The 24,265-nt window shown below is 37.3% G+C and overlaps 1 protein-coding gene across 1 annotated transcript in view; it reads right to left on the bottom strand.

Annotated features, from left to right (window-relative positions):
• The window catches only part of LOC135834926 (uncharacterized), a 404,651-nt gene that overhangs the window by 121,649 nt on the left and 258,737 nt on the right, over positions 1 to 24,265 (bottom strand). Inside the window, exon 4 of the mRNA XM_065348920.1 lies at positions 4,890 to 5,023. Coding sequence (XP_065204992.1) covers positions 4,890 to 5,023 — 134 coding nt within the window. The remainder of the gene's footprint in view (positions 1 to 4,889; positions 5,024 to 24,265) is intronic.

Below are 24,265 nucleotides of genomic sequence, written 5' to 3'. Positions count from 1 at the left end.
AGAGAAAAAAAAAGTGAAAGGAAAAAGGCGAAAAGGTGATATAAATACTCTTTTGACAGGTGATCGGGCAATGAAATAAATGGGAAAAATTAACGATGACTGACACCAGAATATGCTATCTATATGTACCTACCTCGAGGTAATGTAGTGACGAATTGTATAAAAGTTGCTTTTTCGAGCACGAGATTCGATTAACAACGATGACTGTGAGAGATGCGAAGGCTATGGGGGATGAGCAGAGGGTAAATAACACCTTGAAAATTAAGTTCATTGTACGAAGGTACTTACGAGTACATTTCGAACAGCAAAGGAATCGTACTAAGGTCGAACAACTTTGCGAAATGTACGTCGCGTTGTGTCAATTAAAATCAGAAATCGAGGTATTACCTATTATAACTTCAGGGTCCTTTAGTGAGGTATTGAAACAACGAAAATTACTATCTAGAAGGGGGGATTATACCTAATTGGAAATTTTACAATGGTCAAAAATATTTGCAAATCGCAGCGTTCCAAATTTACACCAGAAAAGTTTGAAAAAAAAATGGATTCACCCCCCCCGCTCATTTTCTTTTGGCGAAAAATGGTACAGAGGAACCTCTCAGTCATTCATATTTACCAGTGTTTGTATTTCTTTTGTCAAAGCATGGAAACCAACGAGGCTGCTCACATAAAAAAGTTCAGTTGATCAAACTAAAAATTGAGAGTTCTAATCGTGAATTGATTTTTTCAAAATAGGTTCGTAGCATAAAAATTTCACAAATTGATGCAAAAAATCAAATGACAAGTTCAGTATTACTATAAAAAACACATTCTTTCGATCATATTCAGAAACTGAATTTTGAGATGAGTATGGATAGTAATATTTTTTGAGGGCTTAATTTTCTCAAGAAATCTTTGTTTTGCCCTCTCTAATTTTTACCCCCCCCCCCCCCCAGGAATTGGTGAGGGGCACTCACGCATTAAGCTTATGCATGAGAAGACAGACTTTTCGCCAAATTAAAAATCTCTTACGAACGAATTGATTCACTTTTTGTGAAATATTTGTACAAAAAATGGATCTGTTTATAATCAAATCATTTACGAACGATTGATGATTGAACAAAGTTTTTGATTTCTTGGTGAATCAATCAATTTGATGATGCAGTTTTCAAGTGAATGATTCATGAACAAATTGATTCGGACTTTGCGAAACTTTTGTGTAGGAATTGATCTGCTTTCAAGAGAAGCGAATCGATTCGAATCATTCACGAACGATTGGTGATTGAACAAATTGATTGATTTCCAGGTGAATCATTCGCGAACGAAATAATTAATTTTTAGGGATTTATTTGCAAAAATTGATTGATTGTTGATGAATCATTTACGAACGAATTGAATAATTTTTGATGAATCATTCGCGAACGAACTGATTCGTACATAGGTGACTCGTTCGCGAACGAATTGATTTGTACAAGTGGCTAGTTCGCGAACGAATTGATTCGTACAAGTAACTCGTTCGCGAACGAGTTGATTCGTACGAGTGACTCGTTCGCGAACGAATCGATTCATTTACTTGATTTTTGGAGAATCATTCACGAACGACTTAAATCACTTTTGGTGAATCATTCGCGACCGAATTGATTCGTATAAGTTGATCGTACGCGAACAAATCGATTCATTCAATTTATTTTTGGTGAATCGTTCACGAACAAATTGTATAATTCATTTTCGAACAAACCAATTCGTATAAGGGACTCGTTCACGAACAAATCGATTCATTTGTTTAATTTTTGGTGAATCCTTCACGAACGAATTGAATAATTTTTGATGAATCATTCGCGAACGAACTGATTCGTATAAATGACTCGTTCGCGAACGAATCGATTCATTCAATTCATGTTTTGCGAATCATTCACGAACAAATTGAGTGATTTTTGGTGAATTATTCGCGAAAGAATTGATTTGAAAAAGTTACTCGTTCGCGAACGAAATGATTTGTACAAGTGACTAGTTCGCGAACGAATTGATTCGTACAAGTGACTCGTTCGCGAACGAGTTGATTCGTACGAATGACTTGTTCGCGAACGAATCGATTCATTTACTTGATTTTTGGAGAATCATTCACGAAGGAATTAAATCACTTTTGGTGAATCATTCGCGACCGAATTGATTCATATAAGTTGATCGTACACGAACAAATCGATTCATTCAATTTATTTTTGGTGAATCGTTCACGAACAAATTGAATAATTCATTTTCGAACAAACCAATTCGTATAAGGGACTCGTTCACGAACAAATCGATTCATTTGTTTAATTTTTGGTGAATCCTTCACGAACAAATTGAATAATTTTTGATGAATCATTCGCGAACGAACTGATTCGTATAAATGACACGTTCGCGAACGAATCAATTAATTTAATTGATGTTTTGCGAATCATTCACGAACAAATTGAGTAATTTTTGGTGAATCATTCGCGAAAGAATTGATTTGAATAAGTTACTCGTTCGCGAACGAATTGATTTGTTTAAGTAACACGTTTGTGAACGAATTGATTCATAGATATAATTAACTCGTTCGCGAACAAATTGATTCATATAAGTGAATCATACACGAACGAATCAATTAAATTAGATTTTTTGTGGTGAATCGTTCACGAACAAATTGAATATTTCATTTGCGAACGAATTGATTCGTATTAGGGACTCGTTTGCGAACGAATCGATTCACTTATTTAATTTTTGGTGAATCCTTCACGAACGAATTGAATAATTTATGGATGATCATTCATGAACGTATTGAATAGTTTTTGTGAATCATTCGAGAACGAATTGAATAATTTTTGGTAAATCATTCGCAAACGAATTGATTCGTATAAATGACTCGTTCCTGAACGAACTAATTCCTTGAATTGGTTCTTGCCGAATCATTCACGAATAAATCGAATAACTTTTGGTGAATCATTCGCGAACGAATTGAATAATTTTCGGTGAATCAATTGCCATCGAATTGATTCATAAAATTAATGAATTCATCATAATGAAATTTTGAAAATTTGCACGAATGAACGATTCGTCACCTGGACCTATCCTCCGAATCTTAATTCGACAATTCTGAACCATTCTAAAGCTTCAGGAGAAAATTTTAAAATCAAGGAGAAATCGAAAATCACGACGGAGGCTCCAGAATGATTCAAAATGGTCAAATTCGAATTGAAAGAGTTGATATTAGTTTCAGAATCAATTAACATAATTTTTAGTGGATTAAGTCGGTACTGTGTGATATTTTTTTGAAAAAGCAAAATCATAATTTTACATTTTCAAGAATTCGTTGAAAATCTAAAAGTGGTCAATTTGGGTAGCTACATACGAGTATGTACGATTTTGGTAAAGGGGCTGGGTTTATAAACCATACGGTCTCGTTTAAATTGGAGGATGGACATCATGAGAAGTTCACTTGTGAGAAAAAGTACATATTCAGACCTCCCTCCCTCTTGTTCCCCTACCAAAAAAAGCTTTAAAATAGGTCTAACGTGTTTTGAGCTCTTTCCACATGAATAAAAACAGGTGATTTTGGGCATCATTGTTTGATTTTTTTTTAAAATCGCAATAAAATTTCAACTTGCGTGATAAAAGGTAGATATTTTTGTGGGTAATTTTTTCCAAACGAAAATGCACTGAAATCGCGAATTTTCCAATTTCTTCCCAGATCATGAGAACAGTTGGATTTTTTTCAATGCCCTAACGACGAAGGCGATTGATTTGCTCAAAATTTTTTGAGAGCACTCATGAAAAATCAGTGATTGAATGGCCATGAAGATTGAAGTTTCTTGTGTCATTTTTCTTAAGAGAAAAAAATGTACAATTGCAGCACATCTAGTTACTCAGTACCTACCTACGTACAATTCATTACAGTAACGAGTACCTCCAACAATTCCAACATACATCACCGCAACAACGAGAGTACTACACTCTCATCTTCGTACACATTTCGCGCCATCTTGCCGCCACTACCACCATCATCATCGTGCCACTCTCTCGATCCAATTTACCAACCTTCCCTTATAACGGCCAACTAACGGATACACGATAAGTGAAATTTATGTGTACACACGGGGCGATTTTCTTACATCCTCTCACACAGTCTGGGTGTGCACTACGTATGTACCAAGCGATACATTCGTTTCACCCTTGAACAGAAGGATATACCGGGTGGTAACGGCAGTTTACACTAATGAGAAAACCATCCCCAGCCCCCCTCACTTCGTATCGAACCAGGCTGCGTAATTATTCAGCCAAATTCTGCTCGTCTTTTACCGGCGGACTCGTATTCTCACTCTATGCTGCGGTGTGGTGTGGACTGGTGGCTCCCGACCACGTTAGCCAATGAAATTTACCGGACATACCGAACCTACCGGATGCTAAAAGATTCTCTAAACAGAGCTTTCGTTATCTTCGGGCTTCCGTTCAAAACTAACATTAACTTACGACGGTTATTCGAAAAATTTATTACCGTCGGTGGTCGTGTGTCGGCCGAGGCGACGACCCACACTGTATACCCATTCTGGTTTGTTTTTTCTCCCTCATCGTCTCATCCCAAGAAACGTAGGTAATCTGCGTTAAAACTGTGTCTGTTGCTGGGTTTAATATTAATAGAAGCTCATCTGATCCCCCTTCACTCGTTATATGCTTTTCTTATACTCTCTATGTTGGCCTCATTCATGCTTTGTAGCTTGAAATTTCCAGCAATAAACAGCTCGAGCACAGATTTATGAATATTGTAGAAATGATCTTTGATGTATACGAGTAAGTATCTTAGATTATTGGTACTTAAATCAGACCATCGTAACAGTAAGTAAGCTAAACAGACTGAAAAAATACTTAATATAAGGAGCAAAAAATCTACGCACCTGTTTACCATTTATGTACCAAGTGATATTGGCCGATGGTACGGAAGGAGGCGAGGTACAGTTTCCTTTTAAGGTATCTCCGATAGAATATTGACTCTTTTCCAGCATTAAATTTGGTACGCCATCTGGAGCATCTGCACAATAGTAAATCAAGCGCTATTAAAAATCCTTTTCTTCAATTTGGATAATACATATTTTTCCTCTCTGCCTACCTTTTCTTTCTATATAGGTACTCGTACTTTACTACACTTTATCGACTGTAAGAATACAGTATAAACGTACACAGAACAGGGCAAGGCAGGGCAGAGAGAATATAAAAGGAGGAAAAGTATATTACGATATTTCATTTCGTCTGCTGGTTTCTTACGTTTTAGAGTAGAATTAGGTTTTCTTCGAATTCTCTCTCTATCTCTCTCTCTCTCTTTCTCGTTGGTTTTCTTGCTCTGTGTACAGTAACTAACTTATTTATGGCGTGATTTGGTCTCTCTTACCCATTAAATCCCAGCGAAAGGAACTCAACTATAGCGAGTATTTTCGATACGGATACAGATGAGTACGTTATTCGTCTGTAGTTCAATTAGCGGCCGTACAAGACTCAATTTGCGGTCTAATCCGAGCCAGATTTAACCGCATGTGAAGAAAACAGTCCCTGTAGAGATTGGGTATAGTATGGGTATCGGTATACTCGTACTTGTGTATCGAATGTACGAGTACGAGTACGATGTCGATTGTTTTTGTTGGTTTGTTGACTCGTTCGTTGGTGGAAAAGTATCAAGTATGGGAACGTCGTTGGAGGTAGTAGGAAAAGGCACTGTTTGAGAATTAGTTACCTACCTAATTCGAATTGCGAAAGTGAACCAGTAATTTTTCATTCTTCAGAAAACGAGACAGTGAAGCATAAAAGATGATAAAAATATTTATGTGCATGAGCAAATGATACGGACGTCCACTGTAAGTCTTTCGTTGATTATTGCAAAAAAACGAGTGAATCATTCGCGAACGAAAAAAAAAGTCCTGGCAGTCTGCCGCTACGTAAGAGCCAAATTTTTGTGCCAGAAACATTGAGGGCATTTGAACTACTCGCACCCTCGCTTCGAACCTGTGCTTCGCCTGTGCTTGGGGGGATTTTGTCCCCCCTGCACCCCCTTGGGATTCGCCCAACTACCTCCTACACGTGTTTTTTTCATGTTCTGCGCTTCTGAGCATGCGTTCACAACCCTAAATTTTCCCAAAAACACCCGAACATCTCTGAGCACGCAATCACACACCTGAATTTTCCCAAACACACCCGAACATCTCTGAGCACTCGTTCACACACATGAATTTTACCAAACACAACCTGAGCACTGGTTCACACACCTGAATTTTCCCAAACACACCAGAACATCTGTGAGCACTCGTTCACACCCCTGTATTTTCCCAAACTCACATGAACATCTCTGAGCATGCGTTCACAACCCTAAATTTTCTCAAAAAAGACAAAAACACCCGAACATCTCTGAGCACGCATTCACCAACCTGAATTTTCCCAAACACACCCGAACATCTCTGAGCACGCATTCACACCCCTGAATTTTCCCAAACACATCCGAACATCTCTGAGCACGCATTCACACCCCTGAATTTTCCCAAACACACCCGAACATCTCTGAGCACCCATTCACACTCCTGAATTTTCCCAAACACACCAGAACACCTTTGAGCACGCATTCACACCCCTGAATTTTCCCAAACACACCCGAACACCTCTGAGCACGCATTCACACGCCTGAATTTTCCCAAACACACCCGAACATGTCTGAGCACGCATTCACACCCCTGAATTTTCCCAAACACATCCGAACATCTCTGAGCACGCATTCACAACCCTGAATTTCCCCAAACACACCCGAACATCTCTGAGCACCCATTCACACTCCTGAATTTTCCCAAACACACCAGAACACCTTTGAGCACGCATTCACACCCCTGAATTTTCCCAAACACACCCGAACACCTCTGAGCACGCATTCACACGCCTGAATTTTCCCAAACACACCCGAACATGTCTGAGCACGCATTCACACCCCTGAATTTTCCCAAACACATCCGAACATCTCTGAGCACGCATTCACAACCCTGAATTTCCCCAAACACATCCGAACATCTCTGAGTACGCATTCACAACCCTGAATTTCCCCAAACACACCCGAACATCTCTGAGCACGCATTCACACCCCTGAATTTTCCCAAACACATCCGAACATCTCTGAGCACGCATTCACACCCCTGAATTTTCCCAAACACACCCGAACATCTCTGAGCACGCATTCACACACCTGAATTTTACCAAACACACCCGAAAATCTCTGAGCACCCATTCACACACCTGAATTTTCCCAAACACACCCGAACATCTCTGAGCACGCATTCACACCCCTGAATTTTCCCAAACACATCCGAACATCTCTGAGCACGCATTCACACGCCTGAATTTTCCCAAACACACCCGAACATCTCTGAGCACGCATTCACACCCCTGAATTTTCCCAAACACATCCGAACATCTCTGAGCTACCTGAATTTTACCAAACACACCCGAAAATCTCTGAGCACCCATTCACACACCTGAATTTTCCCAAACACACCCGAACATCTCTGGGCACTCCTTCACAACCCCGAATTTTACCAAACACACCCGAACATCTCTGAGCACTCATTCACACCCCTGAATTTTCCCAAACACATCCGAACATCTCTGAGCACGCATTCACACGCCTGAATTTTCCCAAACACACCCGAACATCTCTGAGCACGCATTCACACCCCTGAATTTTCCCAAACACACCCGAACATCTCTGGGCACTCCTTCACAACCCCGAATTTTACCAAACACACCCGAACATCTCTGAGCACTCATTCACACCCCTGAATTTTCCCAAACACACCCGAAAATCTCTGAGCACCCATTCACACACCTGAATTTTCCCAAACACACCCGAAAATCTCTGAGCACCCATTCACACTCCTGAATTTTCCCAAACACACTCGAAAATCTCTGAGCATCCATTCACACTCCTGAATTTTCCCAAACACACCCGAACACTTTTGAGCACGCATTCACACCCCTGAATTTTCCCAAACACACCCGAACACCTCTGAGCACGCATTCACACCCCTGAATTTTCCCAAACACACCCGAACATCCCTGAGCACTCGTTCACTCCCCTGAATTTTACCAAACACACCCGAACATCTCTGAGCACTTGTTCACACCCCTGAATTTTCCCAAACACACCCGAACGTCTCTGAGCATCTGTGGGAATTTTGAGTTTCAATAATCTGCTGGAGATTTCAAAAATTTTCGAAACGTCGCTTGTGGCTCAAAAATGACTCAAACCTACGAGTAGTCCACTTAACGGCGTCTTCAAGTTGGAGTGCAGCGTAAATTTCAGATTTCCGACTTCATTTGATGAAATTTTGTCAAAATTTCAAAATTCAAAAATCTGCTGGAGGTTCCAGAACTTCTCAAAACAGTTTGAAACCGTTTCCAAACAATTTTTACAAATCGAAATAGGGTGTACGTCAAATTTCAGCTTGATAGATTAATTTGGTAAAATTTTGATTTTTTTTCTCATTTTTGGCTTAAATTTGATTTTTAAAAATTCATTTAAAATAATGTCAAATTTTTTTGGTAAGTTTGCTTCAAAATGATCCTTAGTTTGTTCACTTCAAGAAAAAAGTAGTCCCAGAGGATCGACCGGGGGAGAGGGTGCAATATTGTGGATAAACTCATGCTTTCTGTACGATATTTTGGGTAAAAATCAAAACTTTTTATTCAAAAGTCGTCGATGTGTGATTTTTCTCCTGAAAAATACGTTTTTTTGTCATTATGGAAGAGGTGATAGGTCGGAGAAAAAGTTTTCGAGCCTAGGTATATTTTTCTTAGAGTTGTCCAACAATGTTCAATGAAAATTTCAAAATTCCGAGGGCATTGAGTGGATAGATGCATTTTTGTGGGCTCCTTCAATTTAGTTTTGTTTCTTTATGGTAAGTTGTTTAGATTGAGTTTTTGAAATTCATGGAATCGGCTCATTCATTTCTTATGCTTCTTTCAGCCATTTTCTGGTGCAAAAATCCAACATTACTCTTTCCGTTAGCATATTTTTTTTTGGCTCATGTAAGTACTTACGTTTATTTCTCTCAGAAATTCACCTTTTATCTAATACATTGATAGAAGAAAAATTTTAAAAAAAATTGCGGTAAAATTGCATCTATTTTCTGTACTTTTCACTGGTAAACACTGCAGCAAAAAAAAAAAAAGTGAACAAAGAGATACCGCCAGCAACCCAGCAAGAATCTGGCGACACGATACTATTTCTCTAAAATCAGTTATTATTCGTTGAAACAAACATTCTCGTAATAAATTTTCCACCGTACTTATATTTTTAATTGTTTTTACTAACGAAATTTTTTCCTCATTTCCTTCTTTCCCTTCTGTAATCTCCTCTTCCCCTCCAAGTATTCTTTTTTGCTGGTATTTTGGTTTTTTTGGGACACGAGCTTATAAATACTGAAATTCTCATTCTGTTTGGCGAACGATAGCGAATGTGTTTGCATACTCGTATTATTCAACGAGATAGAGAAACAGAGGAACCAGAAAAGCAAGAGATTAGAGAAATTTTTTGATTGGTATAAAATACTGTGGTATTTCAGCAACAACAAAGAAAAAGATTAAAATTATTCGTTAATTTTTCTTTCAGTTGTTTTTTTCTTCCTTTTTCCTTTTTTGTATTATAAAGGAGAATTTTTTATTTATTTACGTTTTTTTTTTCGCTCGTTTTACTTTCCTTCGCTTGATTTGGATAAAATGAAAAATGAAAAAGCGAAAGAAAACAAAAATATATATTATTCGAAAAATCTCGACTTTTTAAAGTCTTTTCGATGGGTTGGTTACTTCGTCGCTGCTGCGTTTTTTTTTTATCCAAACGAAATCGGTAAAATGCTCTGGAATGAAAAAAAAAAGAAAAAGAAAAAGAAAACAACGAACAGCAAGAGCAACAGCGATAGGGGAAAAATGAAAAGATTTTTTTTCAATATCGTTTTCCAGTTTGGCTTTTTATTGGCGTGTTATCATTTATTTTTATAACCATCCGAGATGGTATTATCGAAAGGTAATAAAACATTTTCGCCATGAAGAAGGTTTATAATTCAACGCTGCTGTGTTGTATACAAACGACGAGAGAGAGAAGGGGTGAGAGAGGTAGACGAAAATTCAACCGACGAATTTGGAATTCAAATTAATTTTCGAATTAAGCGCGAACGCGCCAACGAACCAAAGCAATAACGAGAGAATATCAACAAATGAGAAGAAAAGCAGAATATAATGAAATCGGATGTCGACAGAGGCAGCTCTGAGTGAGTGTGGGAAGGTGAAACGAGCGGAGAAAAATCGTCGCGAACGAAAAAGCAATTTATATCTGCGCGTATAGGAGTAAATGAATATTTTGTTTATGGAAATATGTTTTATTTATTGGAAAAAGTCTCGAGTTACGTGCGGCGCTCTGCTGCGTTGAAAAAGAAAACTTTCTTGGCGAAGGTACAACGCAAAGCAAAGTGAAAAAATGATGAGTAAATTACGTAGGATATCAGAAGAGCGACGAAGACTGGGGAAAGGGCAGGCAGGGGGCCAAAGAAGAGAAAAATCTAGTGTAGTGTGTCTTTGCCCGAGGAAAAAGCATCTTTTCAGGTCAACAGTTTGTATATTCGATTTAAAATTTAGAATAAATACTCATCGCAGAAGTAGGTGATTTAGTCTTATGTTTTTTTTCTACACTTCGTTTCTTACGTACGTATTTTTTTTCGCCCTTTGTATACGAAGCAGACCGACGAAGGAAGAAAAAGTTTACCGCTGTGATAACGAGTACGAATGGCTGCCTACTGCCTACGCCGTACCGGTGACAATTACGTAAAGATGTCTATTCAATTCGCCGTGAATACGGACGTGTCTGGTAGAGTTTCCTTTAGAGGCCTCGCGGAGTCGACTTAGAGTACTTTTTCCTTCCAATTTATAAGAAGGAACCAGCAGACAGAAAAAAAAGCCAGCAGAAAAATAGCGCTGGATTTGATGGACCTTTAACGAGTTTAAAATGGGTATAGCGAGAGATAAAACGCTTCATCAGAATGAATTGTAGAGAATTTTTTTTTCTACAAGGCTCGAGTCGAGACTGGCGCACGTGTAAATTTAAAAAAAGAACGAATTTTCAACCCCCTTGATACTCGTCCGAGCTTCGTTCGCGAACGAGTGTTGTCGTAAGCAATGAAATTATTTTCGAGCGATTTTCAACCGTATTAATCTTTCAGACTGTTGTTTTTTTTTTCACTTCCTGAGCCCTTTTTCTGAGTGTTTTATACTGTCGTAGTTGTACCTACTCGTATAATGCTGTCTATAAGTAGGGTAAATGAGAAAATTTTCGTCGGTATGTACCCTTTCCTCGATGTAGCTTTCGCTCAGGTTGGTGCTAACGGAGTTAAAAATACATTTAGCTTCCGCTAGATGTGGCTCCTTTGATGTGCAAAATTACTGAATTAGACTAGGTACGCGAAGAAATTCCCTCTTTGCAGAAACAACGCAAAGGTATCGGTGAGTTTTTTTTTTTCATCGTCTCGAGTTTGGAATTTAGTAAGGAAGCTGGGATAGGGAGTGACGTTGCCAAATTTCAACCTTTGTATTATCGACTCGATTATCCGAGGGAAGTTGCCATCGAGAGTTCGAAAGGTGAAATTTTACTATTGAGATGAAATGTGTCTGGATTTTGATGAAATAGGTGCACAAATGCCAGGTTTTGAACGATTCGATGAAGTATTTTGGAATGATTTTTTTTGATCATTTTTGCGAATGTCCCAATTAAGTATATCTAATACATTTATAAGTGTTTAAAAACAGGTGACCTAGAAACTGACTTCGCCAGTAATGATGCATTTGATCGCGAATGATTTGACTGAAGAAAGTTTGAACGTTTTTTTCCTTTCATACAAATCATTTGCCTGTTGAGTGTTAAGGCCTTTTAATGTGCTGCCTGGTTTATTTTTCAGACTCTGGGCCATTTGAGAGCCACTATTTTCAGAAGTTGCGAACGATTCGATAGAAAATTCTTTGAAATAATGTTTTCGGTCATTCACAAACAGTATCGGTTCGTTCGCGAATGATTCACAAAAAAGATTCAATTCGTTCGTGAATGATTCACCAAAAATGGAGTAAATGAATCGTTTCGTTCGCGAACGAGTCACTCATACGAACCAATCTATACGCGAATGATTCACTAAAAATTATTCTAATTGTTCGTGAATGATTATCCAAAAATGGAGCAAATGAATCGATTCGTTCGCGAATGATTCATAAAAAATTGAGTTAATGAATTGATTCGTCCGCGAACGAATCACTCATACAAATCAAATCGTTTGCGAATGATTCATCAAAAACTGAGTGAATGAATCGATTCCTTCGCGAACGAGTCACTTATACGAATCGATTCGTTCGTTCGCGAACGACTTAATTATACGAATTACGACCCAATTTGTTTGCAAATAATTCACTAAAAATCATTCAATTCGTTCGTGAATGATTCTCCAAAAATTGAGCGAATGAATCGATTCGTTCGCGAATGATTCACTTATACGAACCAACTTGTCCGTGAATAATTCACTAAAAATGATTCAATTCCTTCGTGAATTATTCTCCGAAAATTGAGCAAATGAATCAATTCGTTCGCGAATGATTCATAAAAAATTGAGTGAATGAATTGATTCATCCGCGAACGAGTCACTTATACAAATCAATTCGTTTGCGAATGATTCATCAAAAATTGAGTGAATGAGTCGATTCGTTTGCGAACGAGTCACTTATACGAATCGATTCGTTCGTTCGCGAACGACTTAATTACACGAATTACAACCCAATTTGTTTGCAAATGATTCACTAAAAATTATTCAATACGTTCGTGAATGATTCTCCAAAAATTGAGCGAATGATTCACTTATACGAATCAATTTGTTCGTGATCGTGAATAATTCACTAAAAATGATTCAATTCCTTCGTGAATTATTCTCCGAAAATTGAGCAAATGAATCAATTCGTTCGCGAATGATTCAAAAAAAATTGAGTTAATGAATTGATTCGTCCGCAAACGAATCACTTATACAAATCAATTCGTTTGCGAATGATTCATCAAAAACTAAGTGAATGAATCGATTCCTTCGCGAACGAGTCACTTATACGAATCGATTCGTTCGTTCGCGAACGACTTAATTATACGAATTACGACCCAATTTGTTTGCAAATAATTCACTAAAAATCATTCAATTCGTTCGTGAATGATTCTCCAAAAATTGAGCGAATGAATCGATTCGTTCGCGAATGATTCACTTATACGAACCAACTTGTCCGTGAATAATTCAGTAAAAATGATTCAATTCCTTCGTGAATGATTCTCCAGAAACTGAGAAAATGAATTGATTCGTTCTCGAATGATTCATAAAAATTGGGTTATATTGAATCGATTCGTCAGCGAACGAGTTACTTATACGAATCAATTTGTTCGCGAATTATTTATCAATAATTGAGTAAACGAATCCACTCGTTCGCGAACAAGTCACTTATACGAACCAATTTGTTCGCGAATGATTCACTAAAAATTATTCAATTCATTTGTGAATGATTCTCCAAAAATTGAATGAATGAATCGATTCGTCCGTGAACGAGTCACTCATACGAATCAATTCGTTCGCGAATAATTTCTCAATAATTGAGTAAACAAATCGCTTCGTTTGCGAACGAGTCACTTATACGAACAAATTTGTTCGCGAATGATTCACTAACAATTAATTAGTTGTTCAATCGCCAATCGGTTATGACGAATGATTCGATTCGATTTGATTCACTTCGCTGGAAAACAGATCAATTCCTATACAATATTTTCACAAAAACCGAATCAATCGTAAATTAATTGATCCGTTTGCGAATGATTCACCGAGAAATCAATCAATTTATTTAATCGCCAATTGTTCGTAAGTGATTCGATTCGATTGTAAACAGACTAATTGCTGTACGAATGTTTCAAAAAAAAAGTGAATCAATTCGTTCGTAGAAGATTTTTATTTTGAAGAAAATTCGGTCTTCTTAGCAAAGGTGTTTTTTAGCCTGCCGACTTCATTAAGTTAAATTTTATGGAAATTCAGCTTTCAAAAATCTATTCGAGGCTCCAGAACGGCTCAAAACCGTTCGAAACCATTTTCAATCGACGTATAGATGCGGTAAAAAATAAGGTACTTAAGTTACACACCAAATTTCAGCTTTTTGGACTTTGACAAAAATAATATTGATTTTTTCAGATTTTTAGGCAAAATTAGATTTTTTGAAAATTTGCCAAGAATCGAAAAATCTATTTCAGCACCTGAAATCTTACCCGGAGTTATATTGATTTTGGGTCCATCTATTGTGCTCAATAAATTTACAAGTTTCATTCCATGGTAGAGTAACAACTAATAATTAGAGTGGATCGCAAATTTTCATCAAATTCTGCAGAGAAGAACCTTCATTTTGAGTTAAAATTTGCTGATAAAAATTTTTAGCTTCAGAGGTGCCCCAGGAGAGGAGATATGGGCTCTCAAAGAGGAGTATTTTTGAAAAAATTGTGCTTTTTCGTTGTATAGGTAGCCTCTTACTTTACTTGTTTTGGAAAAAATGGCACAGTTCCGAAAGAATTTCTTCCATGAAACTTGCAATTTCCTCAGAAAATGAGGAACTGAGATAATTTAGTCAGAAAACGTCCGAAAAATGCTCATTCTCAAAGACAATTTCTTAGCTAATTTTTGATTATGAATATCTTATCATGATAACTATGGTACCTTATACGCTGTACCTTGAAATCCTTTACTACACAAATGAAGAATGAAATTATCATACGTACTTACTCTACCCAACTTCATCCAAATTTATCGAGGTATTATCGTTTCATTTAAAGAACGTCAAAGGGTATTAGGGAAAATCGCAATAATACAATATTACTCGGTATTCTATCTAATTTAGATGTATCAAAGCAGATAATTAGATGAAGGTATAGCTAGGTACATTACACATGTTCCATGCATAGATACCTATGTGTATTATGGAAACGAAATGCACGAATAATGATAGTACCTATAAATGTTGTTTTGTTGGAGAATAAACCCTGTGCAATTCGTACCGTATTATTCGTTTATATGAAGCGTTCATAATTAGGGTAATACGAAGTAAGTGTACGAGATTCGGTATTCTTCTTCCCCTATAAAATATTTGCACCCAAGAGTCAAAAGGTACCCTATCGTATGTCGTGTGAGAATAAACGGAGACATTTTTGTGCGTATTTCTCGCTTCACAAATACAGGTAAGCATAGCTCTACGTAATGGTGAAATTACCCACACCCACTACCTACTCGTGTACTAGCTTACCTATATAGTATATCAAAAGAAGATGTGCTCACACTGGCGTGAATGATGAGCGAAGCACACTCCATGCACGAACAGTGTGCTGTAAAAAAATCAGACAGAGAGCGAGGATAGGTACTGGAAAAAGCATATTATAGTGACATATTGGCGCAAAGTAGAGTATCGTTAGAAAAATCAGATTTAACGAATGTTATATAATGTATCTACATACGTATCCATACGTAGAAGAACGAACTACTGTTCCTTACGTGGCTGCAGGCTGTACGTAATAAGCTACCAATTTATTCGCCCGAGTCGAGAATATTATACTTTTGGAGTGTGTGTAGTATGTACATTGTACACGAGTAATACGTTGCCACGTTGTTTAGAAGATAGCATGATATGCGAGGGTTTTTTATTTGAAAGAATTTCAGCTTATGGATGGATAGACAGATGGAGTAGTACGTATTACATGTCACGTTTATTATAGGTTCGGAATTTGCGTATTTGCTCGTATCGAACTACAGTATCATATGTAAACTATTGGAAGAAGTGTATTCTCGTTTGTTAAAAATACTCGTGAATTTCAAGTTGGAGTACCTACTCAGTAGGTCGTTGTATTTTCAAACATTTAGTACAAGATATTCCCCAAGCTCGAAATATCTCATGAAGCCGTTTTCAAACACGTAAACACTTGGCCAAATTTCCACCCTGTGACTGAGTCTTGGTAATGAAAATTTTTTGCTTTGATTCAGTTCAGTTGTTCTGATCAAATTTTCATATCCTTGTGAGGTGGAGAAATTTGAAAATAGTGAATGTGTTGGAAATTTTTCCAAAAGCTCCAGAATGACTTAAAATTACGAGATTTGATTTAAAGTTTGTTGTCAGGTCTAAAACAACTTACAATTAGCATGAGATTTGCAGACAAAAATGAAAATTTTGAATAATTTCAAAGTAGGCAGGGGATTGGATTGGCCATTGGCCTATTAAATGATGCTTTCCTGATGAACGTGGGGTCAAATCTAAGAGATTATCTACCTAATGTAAATGATCAAATTTCCATCTTTTGGATTTTTTTCAGTCTTTGAGGATCTTGGGCTGAGGATTTCAGGACAAGACTCGATTTTACTGAAATTTTCAAAGTTTTTTTTTTTTTTTTTTTTTTTTTTTTTTTTAACTGAGAACAAAAATGTGGGAGAAATTTTGAATGGAAAATCACTTTCTAAGTTGATTCATCGTTGAACCTTTGTGGAGTGAACATCTCGGTACACTCATACAATGTATTAAAATGCTTAGTAATATTACCAATCCGATATTGAAGAAATCGATTGATAACAAGAGGGCCTTACTAGCCGAATTGGAATTGAAAAACGCCAAACCTCAAGTTCCAAAAGATGGTGAATTCCAATTACCTACCTATAAGAAAGCTGTTAAACATCGAACGAATGTTGCTCCACCTGACATCTCTACAAAAACAAATTCAATTCCTTTGCAGTGGAAGAACCTGAAGAGAATTCGTCGACTTCAAAAGAAACTTCAAAGGTTAGAATCCCTCCTATTATTCTCCCTGATGTTGTGAATTATTTATAAATATCAAAACTCTTAGAAATCAAGAAAATTACGATAAAAAAATTTGAAACCAAAACAACGAATCAGGTTCTTGACATATTCTTGACAGACATTGATGATTTTCGTAATTTGACTAGAAAATTTGAAGAAGATAAAAGACAATTCTTTACATTTAGTAACCCTAAACAGAAAAAAATGTCTGTGGAGATGAAGAATGTCCCCTATTTGATTACAGAGGACAAAATTCAAGATACTCTTCTTAAAGAAAGCATTCCAGTTCTAACTGTCCGCGGCCTTTACAGAAACCAAAAGCCGATTCCAGTCTGCACTATTGATGTTCATGCAAACAATGCAGGCAAATGGAATCTTTAATCTTAAAAGTATCTTCCATGCCCTCATTAAAGTAGAGGAACGCCAGAAACCCAGTAGTCCGGTTCAATGCCATAATTGTCAAAATTTTGGACACACAAAAAACTTTCGCAGACTTGATCCACAGTGTGTCAAATGTGCAGGCAGTCATTTATAACTTCAGTCTGTGAGCATGGAAATGTAGCTACTCCAAAGTGTGTACTGTAAGCTGCGGAGGAGACCACACTGCCAGTTTCCAGGGATGTCCTTTGTACCAAAAATTAGAAAAAGTGAAAGTGAATAAACTGGCCAAGATGAATCTTCCCACCTCAATTGCTAAGTTGAAAACTAGTAATTCATCTTCTTCTGATCTTTGTAAATTACAACCAAGAGATTATGCACAAGCAGTTTCAGCTACTCAAGTAACTCAGAGCTACGATGTTCTCTTATCCCAATTCGTTGTGATATTGAAACCCTTACTTCCTTTACTGGAACCCCTTCTTGAACAAATCTCTCTCACTTAATTCTAAGAAATTTAAGTTTCAGTGGTGCCCTGTAATGGGTCCCTATTGACAATTTCAACATGGAAAAAAGCTAGCAAAAAAGCTAGCACAGTGTGCTAGCATGCCTGGGACCCTTTTTTCCACGTTTGCTAGCACACTATGCTAGCACTCGCATGCTAGCAAAATACTAGCATGATTGTGCTAGCATAGTGTGCTAGCAAACATGGAAAAAAGGGTGCCAGTCATGCTAGCACGCTGTGCTAGCTTTTGGCTAGCAATGTGCTAGTGAGTACTTGCTGGCATTACTCTAGCATTCACCTGCTAGCAAAATACTGGCATGCTTGTGCTAGCTTAATGTGCTAGCAAAGGTGGAAAAATGGGTGCCAGTCACGCTAGTATACTGTGCTAGCATATTTCCTAGCAATGTGCCAGGAAATACATGCTAGCAAAATACTGGTACCTTTGCGTTAGCATAGTGTGCTAGCAAAAGTGGAGAAGGAGGTCCCAGATGTGCCCTACTGATTAGTATCAAAAATTGGTCATAGACCTGCTATGCTAGCATGGTGCTAGCAACACTCTAGCTTGAGATGCTAGAGTCAGCTGTGTGCACTGAACAATGCACTTCTTACTTTTAATCACATAAGAAACCATTTTAGCTTATATGCAAGTTGACTACATACTTCATCTAAGAGAAGTAAAGTATACCACAAGACAAGGCAATGCTAGCAAAGTGCTAGCATCACGCTAGTGTTAGGATAGGAAAAATGCAGGTAATGTGTGATACATAAAATAAAATCAATTTTAAATGTAGATATATAGAGGAATCGACAAAAAATGAAAATTTTGGCAACATAAAAAAGTTCAAACATTTAAGTATACCCATGGAAAAAACTGTGTCAACAAAAAATTATTTTTACTATTTTTAATGATTTTTTGAAAAAAAAAAATTGAAAAATTGATCATTTCAAGAAGTTGCAGGTAATATGGGGTACTAGTAAAAATTACAAAAAAATGAATTTCAAAAAGGAAAAATGTATTTTTTTAGTATTTACTTAACATATGCCACACACAATAAACAAGTTTTTTTTAAAAATGATTTTTTGATGTATTTTTTTTAACACTATTGAAAATTCACCAAAAAGTTGCAGGTAATATGGGGTACTTGAAGAAATGAAATTAAAGAAAAAAACAAACAAGAAAAACAATTTTCATCCACCATTTTTACAAATGTCAGTCATTTGGACTTTTTTCAGACTTTTTTGGTCTAGAAAAATGTCAAAAATCTACAAAATAAAAAAAAACAACAAAGTTTCCCATATTACCAGTATGTGAAAATTTCAACATCAAAAATATTCTTTTGTTTCTTTATAAAAAACGACGCACTTGAAAAGTGAATTATGAAAAAGACAGCAAAATCATTGTTCATTGTGGCAAGTACTTGAAATTGCAGAAAAAGGTGAAATAGTGTCAGCAGAATGTGAATAAAATGCTAGGGATGCTAACATTTGAATGCTAGCATAAACCTAACATATTAATACGAATAAAATGCTATCTAAAAGTGAAATTATGCCAGCAAAATGCGAGTAAAATGCTAGCATGTGTGTGCTAGTGTGATGCTAGCATGTAAATGCGAGTAAAATGCCAGCATGTGTGTGCTAGTGTGATGCTAGCATGTAGATGCGAGTGAAATGCTATCTAAAGGTGAAATATTGCCAGCAAAATGCGAGTGAAACGCTAGGGTGTATGTGCCAGCATGAACCTAGCATTCGGATGCGAGTAAAATGCTAACATTTGAATGCTAGCATGAACCTACCATACTGATGCGAGTAAAATGCTATTTAAAAGTGAAATATTGCGAGCAAAATGCGAGTAAAATGCTAGCATGTGTGTACTAGCATGAACCTAGCATACTTATGCCAGAAAAATGCTATCATTTGTATGCTAGCATGAACCTAGCATACTGATGCGAGTAAAATGCTATCTAAAAGTGAAATAGTGCTAGCAAAATGCGAGAAAAATGCTAGCATGTGTGTGCTAGCATGAACCTAGCGTACTTATGCCAGAAAAATGCTAACATTTGTATGCTAGCATGAACCTAGCATACTGATGCGAGTAAAATGCTATCTAAAAGTGAAACAGTGCTAGTAAAATGCGAGTAAAATGCTAGCATGTGTGTGCTAGTGTGATGCCCGCATGTAATGCCAGTAAAATGCTATCCCAGAATGGTATTGTGCCAGCAAGATGCTAGCATCATGCTAGCACGTGCGTGCTAGCTCACCTCATGCTAGCATAACACCAGTGGAATGCGACTGATGCTAATGATATGCCAGTTTTGCTAGCATAATGCTAGAAAAATTGTCAACAGGGGTCTTCAGAGAGGAAGCATTTTTGAAAAAATCCTGCTTTTTTCAATTTCGCTTTTACCCAACCAGCAAAAAAATGGTTCGAATCCAAAAGAGTATTCGAGAGTTTGTGTTGACCCAGGCCATTTCTATCAAAATCCAAAACCACTTTTAGAGTTTAACTGAGTGGTTGAACATTTGTAATTTAAAAAAAAAATCTTTGTAAATATTTCGAATTAAGAGTAATTCAGGCAAAATATCAAAAGATATAATTTTTGAAAGTGGGAAAATTTTTTGGAAAACAGTAGTGCCAATTTTGTAGTTATTGATTGCCAATTTCAAAAATTGAGAAAAATAGTCAAAAAAATTATGAAAGTGTTCCAGTTTTTTTGAACTGACAATGATAGCCAAAAAATTGGCATCACTGTGTTCCAAAATATTTCCATAGTTTCAGAAATGATATCATTCGATATTTTGCCATAATTGATGCGAAATATCTGCGAAAAAAAATTTTTCAAAATTCAATTTGTCCAAAATATGTGATTTGCACATTTTCAACCACTCAGTAGAACTCTAATGTGAGTCTAGGATTTTGATAGCTTTCTACGTCAGTTTAGTAAAATTTCGATTTTTTTTCTCACTTTTGGCCCTTTGATTTTCAAAAATTCACATAAAATCGAAAAATGCACTTCAACATCTGAAATTTTGCTCGGTGATATTTTTTTGCATGATCTTTCGATCCAGCTTCGTCTGGTTCAAAAATGTACGTGCGTACCAGTTGGGCTGCCAGTAAAAAGTCAAGTACCTACATTCATTTTTTTTTTTTAGGAGAAAATAATTGTTTGTCTAATTTAGCATAGATTCTGATTTTAAGAACGTTACCAGTACGGCAAATTAATTTTAAGAGGCAAATGTAGCCCACACTTATCGATTTTTCTGAAATTTTGCTCATTTTTTGGAACTCAAGTTTATCTTATTTTCCTTTACAATTATCTCAAAACGTCTTTAATTTTCATTTCTAAAAGAAAAATGTTTAATATGAAGTTTTGGCACATCCTGCCGTGAAAATCTAAGCCAACAGCTGATTTACTCCCCCGCCCCAATCACATTTCCGCCAAAATAAATTTAGTTCGTTAAGGTCCATTCTTCTCATATTCCATTTCAACCTAAATTTCTTATTTAATCCCTGGGAAATTTTTCCCTCTTCTTTTTTCCCTTCCTACTTTTATTCCGCCTACTCTCGATTTGAAAATAAATTCTCCAATGCGTATACGCGGTAGCAATAATGAAATTTCCCGTTGGAAAAATCATACGATGAATTTTCGAATTTCCCGATATGAAATACGAATCATACGCGACCGACTTTAGCAAAACTTTGCAAAGTTGAAAAATTTATCTCGATTTCCCCAATGTAATCGTCGTCGTCGTGTTAACCAATAATACCTACAAATTTCACCTTCCTATTCACCGCCTACTCTTCAATCTCGTTATGTCTGGCGGAGTCTGGAACATAGGTTTGCATTCGTCTCTCTTTTTTTCCTCTCCCTTTTATTACGAGATTACGTCATCTTTGATTCTATTTACATGACGAAGTCGACTCATTGACGTAATTCGCCTCATAAAACCTGACAACTAATGCGTCAAACTGTGAGCTCATGCTACAGCAACGTTGGTTGAAAAATGAATAGGTACCTACCGAAAAGTAGAATCGGAGGAATGACGATCAGTGGGGGAGGGGGGACTTAGACAAGGTTTATATGTAGGCACTGAAGCACACAAATAATGTCTGGAAAATGCATCTTTACTTTAAGCAAACTCTCAGGGTTTGGTTAGATTTTGGAATTTTGCACGTTTTTTTTTGCTATGGGTGAAGAAGAGGAGGGATAGAATGAAAAATAATACTTCTACCCTGTGTAATGTGTATAGGTCTCTTCGTCTCGTTCATCGTTTTTCCGTGTACACACATTACACGTTCTGTACGCAAGAATTGGTGCGCGAGCAAATATCCTTGTAACCCATTAACACGAAATGCTTACTAAAATACTTACAACGGAAAGCTTTTTAGTCTGGTTGGTTTTTTGTTTGGGTGTGTGCGCGTTTGTTTGTTTTTTTTTTCGTGCTGGTGAATTATTTTTACCCCTTTTGTTGCGAGAGTGAGATTCCCCTCGAGGCTGTCTTTGTTTTTACGTAATATCGAAATGATGCCTGCGGGGTTCGTTGTCACCACACAGATATACCTACCTATTCGTACACCTACGTCAGTTTTTCCCGCGACAATTTGCAGATGAGAAGGGCATACGAGGGTGATAAATTACTGATACGAACGTGCATCAGTGTGCTCGGATGGTCTGGAGGCGAGAGTGAGAGAAACCCAACATCATCATAAACACACCGCACGATAAGCCGCTTAAAATCCACCCCCTCGTTTAGGAAAAATCTCATTAAATATCCCTTATTAGCGAGAGCGACGACACAACGATGAGAAAGGGTGCTTGGGTGCGTTCGTTTATCACGTCGAGCGCCATTTCTGTATGCCTTTACTCGGCTATTGCTAGCTTTATACTTACCCCTTCATCCTGAGCTTTATTTCCTCCACCTCGGTGGCAGAGGTAAAAAGAAGCCAAGCTCGGTTTTTCTTCCGTTTTAGCTTTTGTATTCTAGTCGTGTTTATTCTACCAGGTACACGACGAGACAGGATCTCTTCCTCTCCGCCCCCCTTTCCAATGGTCTGGCGAACGAAGGGTGGACGATGAGGCACGTTTGTTGTACGCACCGAGAAAAGCTCATTTTAAATGTCGCCGTACTTACTTTCGCCAAATCAACCCTGGTCTTTGTCGCCATCCCACCACCGCTAAAATCCGTGTAAAAATTACACCCAAAGTTGCTGCAGTATACATAGTTGGTTTTACATTTAGAGGAAGCGACCGCGATACGCGTCCGGTCTTAATCCACCATTTCCGCGCCTAAATCGTCCTCATCGCTGTACGGTTAAACATTTACCACCCTTGTACATAATATACACGATTATTACGTACCACTTTTTCATCATTTTTTTTTTTTTTACTTTCCTCAACCGCGAGTAATAATGATGGTAAAAAATTTGCCAGCGAAAAAACTCGGTGTAAAGCTGACATCATCTATCCTGACATCGTATCGTGTCCCCTTTCTATAGGTACCTTGATCCCTCGTATTTGCCACTGTTGCTCCCTCTAAAGCCTTGGTCGAGTTGCGAAGGCTACGTCGGGCCGGATTTATGGTAAATAGTTTTTTGTTCGTTCGTACTAATCATCTTCCATTTTTCTCCGCGATTCTGCCTCTTTTGCGGAAGATTTTGTATATTTTGTTGTACGAAAGAGAGATAAAAATATGATGAGTAGGACAGGAAATCGCTGCATTTGAACTTTTTTTAGGGGATTCACACGTTTTAATGAATGATCTCAAGACTGATAATTTTTTAAAAAATAAATATGTAGGTATCTAATTGAATGATATAAAAGATGGTTTGCATGATAATCATTTGAACAATAAAAAATCCAGCTAGCCGAGAGCAAAATCTTCGAAAAAATTTGATACCTAATTCGAAAAGTGAAATAGCTGGTGCAAAAAGTTGATTTTCATTGCTTCGACATTTCAAATCTTAACTATAGTTTTCAGGAAATTATAAGTAGATAATATTTTTAAAAATATGAATGAAGGTCCGAGCGAAGCGAGAACAAAAGTTTTCAAAAATTAATGATTGCTTAGAAGTGAAACAACATTCTAGAATGGGCGAAGCGAGGGCGAGTACTCTGGAAAATTGATGATTCGAAACGTAAAACTACCAAGGATGGTAATCCGAACCCAGTTCTGATCCCGGACCTTGAAAGACCCCGATTGTTTTCAACGAACCTGAACTGAAATCCTATCCCCTGGACCCTGAACCAAGCAAAAAACCATCAGTCACCATAAGAACAGTCCATCCATGATGGAGTGTTATTTTAATACCCAATCAAACCTGACCGCCCCACAAATATCCCAATGTACCTCGTGGTCTTTTAACTAGGGGCCCCAACTTGTTGCGACCACCCCTAGGCCAAATTTCTCCCCTTCAAACTTCCCTCCGAGATGGGTCGGGGGCATGGTTTACTGTCAGACAGGTATGTGTGAATAACGACTCCTGGAACATGTGGC

This window comes from Planococcus citri, chromosome 2, assembly GCF_950023065.1.
Source record: "Planococcus citri chromosome 2, ihPlaCitr1.1, whole genome shotgun sequence".
Taxonomy (NCBI): domain Eukaryota; kingdom Metazoa; phylum Arthropoda; class Insecta; order Hemiptera; family Pseudococcidae; genus Planococcus; species Planococcus citri.
Note: the sequence above shows the minus strand (reverse complement) of the source record. Positions and strands in the feature narration are given on the sequence as shown.